The 9,831-nt window shown below is 35.0% G+C and overlaps 1 protein-coding gene across 2 annotated transcripts; it reads right to left on the reverse strand.

Moving 5' to 3' along the window:
* Positions 1-394: 394 nt before the first annotated feature.
* On the reverse strand, positions 395-9,354 carry LOC140760779 (tubulin gamma-2 chain-like). 2 transcript variants are annotated; one of them, XM_073097787.1, is made up of 12 exons: positions 9,228-9,354; positions 8,920-9,116; positions 7,951-8,151; positions 5,796-5,907; positions 5,249-5,649; positions 3,617-3,670; positions 3,440-3,544; positions 1,566-1,640; positions 1,446-1,490; positions 983-1,111; positions 776-880; positions 395-701 (listed from the first exon to the last, which is right to left on the reverse strand). In XM_073097787.1, exons 2-12 carry the CDS (start codon positions 9,046-9,048, stop codon positions 648-650), a joined length of 1,410 nt encoding a protein of 469 aa, XP_072953888.1. In that variant the 5' UTR covers positions 9,049-9,116; positions 9,228-9,354; the 3' UTR covers positions 395-647. The 2 variants fall into 2 exon arrangements, with proteins under 2 accessions (XP_072953888.1, XP_072953887.1); XM_073097786.1 differs by lacking the exon at positions 9,228-9,354 and having other exon boundaries at positions 8,920-9,221.
* Between the last annotated feature and the right edge of the window lie 477 nt (positions 9,355-9,831).

The raw sequence follows: 9,831 nt of genomic DNA on the forward strand, positions 1-9,831 counted from the left end.
TTAGTTTTTTAAGAATAAAATTATGTAGGATTATATATGCTATCACAATTTTTGCTTGCAAAAAGGTTACCATAGCATTAATTATAAGATTTTTTTTTTAAATTAATTGTAAGATCTTCAACCATTCTTCCATATGCTAAAAGTCAATTCAGTAACATTAAGAAGTTGGACATGACAATAATTAAAAATATCTCTCTCTAGGCCCAATATATGAACTATGTGCATATAGATGATCATTCAAATGATATCTGGTGCTTTTATGAGGTGCCAAAATCTGGGATGTATTTGCATAACCAATATCAACAAAATAAAATGTCCAGAATAATCAAAAATATAAATTAACTAGATTATGTATATATATATATATATATATATATATATATAATAGCTCAGTTTAAATTAATGATGATTGGTAGTTTCATATTTAATAGCTCGGTTACAATATGTGGTTGTGCAATATTGGAAAATCCAATAGGATGTCTCTTATTGACGGACAACAAGATGTCAAGCCTATCTTTCTAAAAACTATATATGAATATAACAGAATCCCACACAGGAAAGAAAAAAAAAATTGTTACTCTTCCTGTTGTAATCAGCAAGCAGCATTATGACAACCTTCATCATATAAGTCTACCTAGCTTGACTTCCTACACCACGAGTTTTGAATCTAGTGCTGCCGCAACATTTGCCTCTCCATTATCCTGTTTTTGAGATAGATAATCACCATCTTATGTATATTTAACTTGCAAAATCTTCAGCTTTTGTTCTAAATTACCTCCATCCCCCACTTGATGTAGTCTGGGGACTCAGATGCCTTGTATTCATCGACTAAGCTCTCTATTATCTCCCGAGACTCGTCAAATTCAGAAAGATCATTGTCCTGCTCAGGACAATAAGTAAATTAATGAGATCAGAACTCAAAGAAATAAGATAGCCAATAGTGAAAAGCAAGTGGAATAGCTGATGATGTTAGAGAACTTACTGCAAACATAGGGAACTTCCGATAATTATCAAGAAAGGCCTGCTTTTTCCTCAGCTTCTCATATTGCCCAAGACATTTGCTGAAGAGATGGCGAATACTAGTATGGTTTGCTAGCATTAAACCACTAACCTACATGATTAAGTGGAAGAATTACTGACACTGAGCTCTCACCAAAAAAATAAAAATAAATAACAAAAAAACAAACAGAAAACTGAAAAACTATAGAGGCAAAAACCAAGAACGTGCTTCTGAAAATGAACTCCAGCTAGCAAATGAAAGAAAGAGCGAGAGAGCATGCTCATGTGTGCATACAAGTGTTTTGCCTCTGTGTGTGTGTGTGTGTGTGCATGTGTGTGTGTGTGTGCATGTGTGTGTGTGTGTGTGTGTGTGTGAGAGAGAGAGAGAGAGAGTCAGATTATAATAAGAGTATGTAAAGGAAATCCAAGAATCATATTATTCTCACCCTGTGAGTAGTTTGAACATATGGTGATTTCCTAGACAATGCAACCTGTGATGATTGTAATGAAATGTCAATGTAAGCAAAACCAAATGGAAACAAAAATCAAGCCAATCTTATGTAAACCTGAATGCTAGCCGGCCCCCACTCGATGAAATTAACAAGCTTTCTTTCACGTATTCTCTGTAAGCTTTCATGTACCTATAAAATATAGATATACAAGCATCAGTGTGCAGCAACCAAACTAGTGAAGCTGTGAAAAAGAGTAAATTGAAAGGATGATCAGAGGAGTTAATTAATCTAAATTTTCTTAAGTATAACATGAAAGAACAACAGTGCTCAGTATCCCAAATACCATGCCTTATATGTGCAAGTAAACTCCTCACTAAGACATTAACAGTTGCACCAACAAGGGTTCATGAGCCTGTGGCATGGCATGCCCCATTGGGTCATCGCCCTTCACATCAGCTTTACCCACTTATGGATCCAATTATAGTGGAATATGTGTTCTAAGACAATCTCAGATCGCCTATAGGAGGAGGTGGGGCATGGCAACCCATGGCACCAAGTATTTATATTCTTCTAATACATGCAAGGGCTTAAGACCTGTACTCCTGTGAGACCCTTGATCTGTAAATCATGTGATTCATTCCACAAGGCTTGCAGATCATGGGGCTTAAGTTTCTAACTAGCTACATGTTTGAAGCTCTAAGCATTGTGACCTGGCAAACGAAAAGTCTCTTGGTATCCAACACTAAAATGTTAGCATGAATGACAAATGATTGGAAAAAAAAGATGATGTCCTTCTGAACTTGTTCCAACTTTACAACAATACACCATACTTTACAACAATACACCACCTCATATAGAAAATGGTTCACGAAACAAGCATCTCTTGCTATATTTTAGTATCTTCAGCTATTTGTTTCTTATTGAGTTACTATCACAATGATACTTGAAAGTTTACCAAATTCATGTTTTTGAGTCCTTGGATCTTCCAAGAGGAAAGCCTCTAATTCCGGTTATACTGAAGGAACTGGATCCATCTGTCAGATTCTAGACTAGCTAGCACTAAGTTAATTGATGTGTAACTATAAAAAGAAAACTGAAAAGAAAGCCCTTATATGCCTAAGCACTACTATTTAAAGCCCTTGTGCTATAAGCACTATTAAAGCTCTTTCGCAACTAAGCACTTTTATTTTGGTAACAGACATCTCATTTTGTAATCAATGCTACTCTTTCAATTCAGAATGTGGGCAAACTCTCCGTATGAAGATTGCAAACAATGGTCAAAGTAGGCTAGATAAGTTTCTACAAGTTAAAAAAAGTAAGCTTCAATTCAAGTTTTGGTCCTAAATTGAAAGGTAAAGATCAAGCATCAGTTACTATAACTTTGTGTCCACGTGCGATTAGAGCTTGTCATCACGGATTTGAATCAAAGGAGAAAGCTTCAAAGTGTAGTCTAAGAACAATTCAAATATCTTTCTTGAGCATTAGACATTGGGAAGAACAACCATCAAGTTATGATGGTATCTTATATCAAAATATAATTTTAACTGTACAGTAAGATTTACAATAAGGATTTGAAATGTCAATATCAGCATCTAGCATGGGCCATAGATAATTTACTCATTCTATTATTTGTAGACAGATTTAAATTTCCAACTTCAACAATAACAATGTTGAAAAGTTGAAATTATATGGAACTGCGAAAGTAAGAATAAAAGACAGCAAAGAAGATGCAGGCTTCAAATTTTCAACAATGAGCATAAAATAAAATGAAGAAAAGAGAGGAAATAGGTTAGCATATGAAACTGCAAACTATGTAGTATATTTTGATGAAGAAAGTCAAATAATTGCTGAGCTGGAAAGGAGAAAAACTCTATCCAGTCAGAATTGTTTCCTTGAATAGCTTTCCATGCTATAACATAAAATTTGTAAAACAATTGTTACAACATGGAATTTTCTGCACTACAGTTACTTCTTGAACAATATACTACCTGAGTAGGGTCCACATCTCCTTGAATGATGTTTAGTATAGATATATATTTTGCTTGGCTAGCTTCTTTTGTGCGGGCATAAGAAGAGACCATTATATTTTTCGTCTGCAGGATACAAGAGACTTAGTTCAACTACAAGCAGAATAAACATTCTTAAAAATCTCTATGCATACTTACTTGCAAAAGTCTTCTCATAACGTCTAGCACAGTAGTTTTACGAATCATGTTAACCTGCCCAGATAAAGGAGTCTTTGTATCACATATCTGCTATTAAGCCTAGTCAAATCACAATGCATATAAGTATATAACAACTCTGGTTAGATAAACTACAAGGTGAAGACTGGAAGCCATACATACATATATATATATGTACACACACATTGTGCTAATATCTAATATTAAACATCCCTTGACCCTTCTGTTAGAGATTTGCGAACATGTAGAGTCGTAGACATGTACCAACAAGCTGGACAGTTATTAGATACATAATGCACAGTTTTGGACATCATAGACCTGTCTTGCACACATTGCTCACTGTATTTAACAATAGTGTGGAGCTGGCTTGATCACAAGTTCACATTTTTCTGAAGGCAAATCCCATAATAATTAAGCAACAGTTTATATTGAGGTTGATGTGGAAGATGAAAAGGTTATATAGCTTTCGACAAGTTTGGCTTGAATTACAAAGATTCTGGCCCTCTAAGAAAAATAAAATAGCATTCAGGAACAACAGAAAGAATCTCTTCTTTCTTTTCCTTTATGACCATTCAAATCTGCTCCTATATAGATCCTCCCACATTCGAGTATCATTTTAATTATGTCATTCATGTATCCTGATAATTCCTTTAATATGTGATTAAAAAAAAAATTGTATGGGGTGTGGGTGCATAAGCTCTACTATAAGAATCTCAATATATTTTTTGTTGCTAATGCACTATCTTTTATTTTTTAATAACCTGCAACATCCTCTAGGTTCTTATCTACAAATATGTTTTACTCATTTTAGTATTTTCTCTTTCAATGTACCAAAGTTTATTTTAGTATTTTAATTTTCTCTATTTTCTTTTTTTACTCACTTAATTTCTTGCAAACAAATTATGTCTACAATCTATCAACTCCAATCTTCTCCTTAGAATTGTTCCCAAAGTTTCATGCCTAACTTTACCCTCTGACAATTGTTGTATACATGTGATTAAGACGCAACTCATAGCATGAGAGAAAAACCTAAGATTTCTGATTCTATAGTGATTCAGTTTCCTTGTTTCCTTGACGGATTTTCTGTATTGGTTTTCAAGCAGCAATCTTTCTTTATCTAGGTCTAGCGTCATGTGTTGAAAGATATAGTAAGGACCACACAGGTGGACTTAGCTTCAGTATGGCATGCAACACTGAAAACCCTCAAATGCAATAATGCAAGAAAAAAAAGAACATCTTAATGTCATTGGAGGATAAGATGGACACAACCTTTGCTGCTATTACTTGACACACTGCATGACCACCTTGGTGGATAACTTCTCAAAATCAATAATGCTATATTCCAAAGCAGTTATCCCAATAGATTATTAAATAGCACGTCTTCATGAGATTCCTTCAGTTCTTGTCTTGTCATCATATCTTCTAAAATTTACTAAAAGACATTAAGTGGCATCTTATCATGAAAGTGCTATATTTTAGAGAGGATATTATGCACTTGCAGGCACAAATAATAATCTTTTTACTAGATGATATTATGTAAAAAAAAACATAAGTATTAAACCACATAATAAAATTAATCCTCAGCAATAGATTAATGTGGAGAGGTTTCTATACCTGGCGCTCTACAGTTAATGGAGTATAACCTGTCATGAGAAAATGACACCTCGGAGTTGGAATCAGAGATGCTAGAAGGCCAACCAAATCGTTGTTCATGTATCCTGGGTATCGCAGAGTTGTAGTGCTTGCAGACATAACAGTAGACACTAATGAGTTTGTCTGTGCAAAGGTAGGATTTGCTAGATGAAGACGCTCTACGGCAATCCTATTCAGTGCCGTATTATCAAGAACAACCACACAATCAGCATTCACTGTCAGGCGTTTCAGAGTGAGGAGTGAGTTGTAAGGCTGGACAACCACATCACTCGTTTCCATTTGGTTTGGAAATACACTGTAGGTTTGCACAAGCTTTTTGCTATAACGTTCATTTAGAGTCTCCAGCAGATATGAACCCATACCTGCACTAGAGCAAAATAAACCACAAAGATCAGCAGAGTGCAAATAAGAACTGCTGTATGTATGAAGAATTGAAGTAATAAATAGATGAAGATGAATAAAGATAAGAATAATCTATTATTAAGAAAAAAAACAGAAAAAGATGGACCTGAACCCGTTCCACCAGCAATTGAATGACAGAGAACAAAACCTTCTAAGCTATCACTTCCATCTGCTTCTCTATCAATCATGTCCATGATATCATCTACAACTTGTTCTCCCTAATTTTAGGAAACAATTGCAAGAATCGATGTAAAAACCCATCTCATATAGTGTTTCTTAGCATTATCAGGGATAATGGCAAACAGAAGGAAGAATAACCAAGAACATAAGAATCAGGAACCAGCATTATCTATTATTAACCAATACTTATCTACCCAATGAAACATAAAAGATGAACAAGTAGAATGTCGAGTTTGAAAGCAATTAAGTATATTATTAAGTAATCCCAAATATGGTAACAGAATATTGATAAACAAACAGGATTTTCAGCATATTATACCAACATCAGCATGTCCCTATGAGAACGAGCATCTTGTAGCAAAAATATCCTACTTTTGTGATGTCAGCAGGAAGAGAGACAGCTTTCTGACGAGAAGCTCAATAAATAAGGTTCATTTTAAAAATGCTCAAACATGACATACCTTTAGTAAAAGAAGTTCAGAGACAAATTGCATCATAAAAATCGTATACAAAAGCTCCACAAAAAGAATGTAGTCAGAGACATCTATTAACTGATCAAACATCAAATTCTATGTGCAGAACCTAACACAAGAAACCTGAAATTAATGAATGATCTATCAGATCACTATATATAGGAAATGAATGGTTTAAACATGTACATCTGCAACTTCTATAGCTACAAAAATATATGGATTAAATATATAATCTCCTCATGATGTATCTGAAATTTGGTTTCACAAATAATACATCAAAAGAGAATACACCACAAGACTTAGGAGATATATTGACTTGCTCACATGCTAACTGGAAGTGGTGTAAGATTGAGATATCTTTTGAATGTAGAACAGGGTGAAAATTTACAAAATGATGACATCCATTCAGGGAGATCTTGTTCCTTTCCTTTTATAGCTACACCAAGCATCACAATGAAGCTAGTCATGGTAGTTTATTAGCTATGAGCCTATGATCTAGTTAAAGTGGAGGTAAAATGACAGGAATGTCAAACAAATGCATGATGGAAACCTCTTTGGCGAATATTTTAATAACACTTTGTTGTCCACAAAGTTTGGATGGTAGCAACTGCTCAAGTACAGCAAATTTAAGACAATATGAATATAAAGTTGCCATGACAACAGTAAGTACACAACTAAAACTGAGGTCTTCTTTATTAGCACTTTCTATAAGAATGATGTTGGAAGGACTGAAAAAAATGGAAAGAACTTTCTGTTTAACTACATGTTGGAAAAATATTAGTGGTCTAGAGTATCTCAAGTTTAAAGGGGACAGTATAAGTTCGTCCAGAAAGATGAAACTAAACTGCTCAACTGACCATGCAAAAATTATAGCGGTCAACAGAGCATAAATGTTACAGGCAATAGCTAAATTGAACAAACAAAGTTTGACAACGTAGATTCATTTGGTGGTTAACTTTTGTTTTATTACCATTGCCTTGCCTTTTTTTTTTCTTATATCAGTAAAAATAAGAAATGTGCATCCACTACTATAAGAACTCTAGTTAGATTTAATCTTTCAATAATACTAATTCTAGGACAGTTGGTAAATGGTGTCGAGGAAGCCTGAAAGCAAACTTAAGGACTTAAGTTTAGCACTAGTAATTTGTTGGACAAAACTATAGATTAGAACATATCAAGAGAACCGCAAAGGTTCATTCAGCAACATGAAATCTAAGCTGCCCATGAAAAAGCAATAATAGGAGAAAAGGCACTTACAATAGATCAAAGCAATTAAGAAATAAAATTTGGAAGAACAACATTCAATTACATATTTACATCACTGGTTCCCCTTATACCAGAAAAGAATTCAGTGAGGTTTATATCTTTCATTACATCCACAGAAGTAGATAGACTGGAAAAGTTCAGGTTGTAAGACTTTCTTTTGGTTTACCAGAAATATCTGGTCCAAAAGACATGAAAGTCCATAAGATAGACTGATCATAGTACACATAATAACTAAGGAACGCATTTATCAGCTAAGAGAAATGAAGGATAGCTCTAGTAATGTTTATGTTGAATACAGCATAGATGAAAAATTAAACCTATGATTTCGTCTAAAACTAGAACCTGGTGATATCCACTAGCCCAGTTATTTCCAGCACCACCTCCATGTTCTGAGACAAATATGTTTTCATGGTTGTAAAGGTTTCTATACTCGCTGTTTTGTATCCCATTAATGACTCTTGGTTCTAGGTCCATAAGAAGAGCTCTTGGTATATAGTGTTGATCATCAGCCTGGTAGAAGAAAACATCCTTCCTGTCACCTCCCTGCAGTAGCAAAATATTTTCTAAGTAAACATGATGGTTTATTCTTACGCTAGTCTAGACAAATATAAATTCCCTAACCATTTCAGAACATCTTTTCTCACATTATTATTCTCATGAATTATTTTCTACGAGTTGTATCGTAGTCATATTAATCTCAAAACATGTAACATCCTTCAAAGAAATTCCAAAGAAAACTTCAAATAATAGGAAAACCAGTAATTAAATGAAATTGGTTTTTGATGAAAGACATGTAAGTACTTAAATTTCCATAAAGCATTTTGTTAGACAAGAAAAGGACTAGGCACTGAAAATAATGAGTTAAAGAGCCTCATATTTCGGACAACATGTAAGTGGTAATAGAGCTTTTGCCAGGTCAGTGATGCTTAATTGCTTGCCTTAATTTTCCTCCAAGCCACACAAATGTAGAAAGATCATAATATCACGTCAGTGAATCTTCTGAAGCCAAAATCCACCAAAAGAAACACAGAAGGCATAATGACAACTATAATACAAGCATAATTTTGCAAGTTTCAAGTATCATGCTTATTTTCTTAATATGCCACAAAAGGTGCTCCCAATTTTCTACATTTGAAGTATAGATATCATTAAAATCCTTACGCAATCACGGAAAAAAATGTACACTTCAGATGTAGTTCAGATTCGCGGCTGAAAGCTAATAACCAGTTCAATGTTGCAATTTGATATAAATGATTTGCCACAGAGATTAGTCTAGGTAAGTAGAGGCATCAAGAGGAGATGAGATTTGACCTGAGTGGCGAAGTCTTCGAGGAGGCCGTCCTTGCCGATGCCGTGCTCGAGGCAGAGCTGCTTCCAGAACTCCATCCCGATCTGATTCCCGCATTGCCCCACCTGGATCGTGATGATCTCCCGCGGCATCTCTCTCTCTCTAGGGTTTTGGATCCGGGATTTAGGATTCCCCCTCCTTCTCTCTACTTCCTCGCTCCCTGTGACAAGATAGAAGGGGGAAGAGGGAAAATGGGAGAGTTTTAAAATAGAACCGGAATGGTGGAATCTTTGATCTATGGAGAGAGAGGAAATTGCGGCAGATTACTAACATAATTCGTTGATTCTAATGTGTTTTGCCTCTCTTCACGAGTATCAAACTTCGCTACAGATGATCATTAGACTCGACCCATCCAAACTTAGCTCGAATCGTCTAGTTTTAATCCGGCTAAGCTCTGCACGATCCGAGCTTGAAATAGTAGTAGGCGGCGTAGCCTAAGCCCAATTTTAGATGGGCTCATTTTTCAATTTTGATTTATGTACTTTGAATTAGAATAAAAAAAAATATAGTGTCTAATTGCGAACTAAGCTGCAGTATAATTATTGTTTTTAATATGATTAGAAAAAAATGAACAATGTATTAATATTGGAGGGATCAAAATGGCTTTTGACTTTACTAATAATATTTCAGATATAGTAATCACAATCAGAAATCAAATAGCCCTAACCCGCTTATCAACCCTTCCTTTCCGGTCAAATGGATTAGGCGCGAACATCTTTGTCCCCTTCTATAGGCAATAGGGATCCCTAAGTGATATGCTGAGAGAGGATAGTGATAGCTTGAGCTTGAATCACAGAAGAGGCAAACCTTTCTTGGTCTTTGACCTGGCCTTGATATAATCCCGTAGCCTCGGTCTTCGAATACTTAGCTCGGCA

This window comes from Typha angustifolia, chromosome 6 (genome assembly GCF_048772165.1).
Source record: "Typha angustifolia cultivar Huaian chromosome 6, ASM4877216v1, whole genome shotgun sequence".
In the NCBI taxonomy this organism is placed as follows: Eukaryota; Viridiplantae; Streptophyta; class Magnoliopsida; order Poales; family Typhaceae; genus Typha; species Typha angustifolia.

Bases quoted from the DNA above. Each gene is read 5' to 3' on its own strand.
- LOC140760779 (XM_073097787.1), bottom strand. From the start codon at position 9,048: ATGCCGCGGGAGATCATCACGATCCAGGTGGGGCAATGCGGGAATCAG. The intron at 3,545-3,616 runs GTAAGTATGCAT...TGTATCCTGCAG, and splicing joins TTATGAGAAGACTTTTGCAA to ACGAAAAATATAATGGTCTC. The intron at 1,491-1,565 runs GTTTACATAAGA...CAATCATCACAG, and splicing joins GGGGGCCGGCTAGCATTCAG to GTTGCATTGTCTAGGAAATC.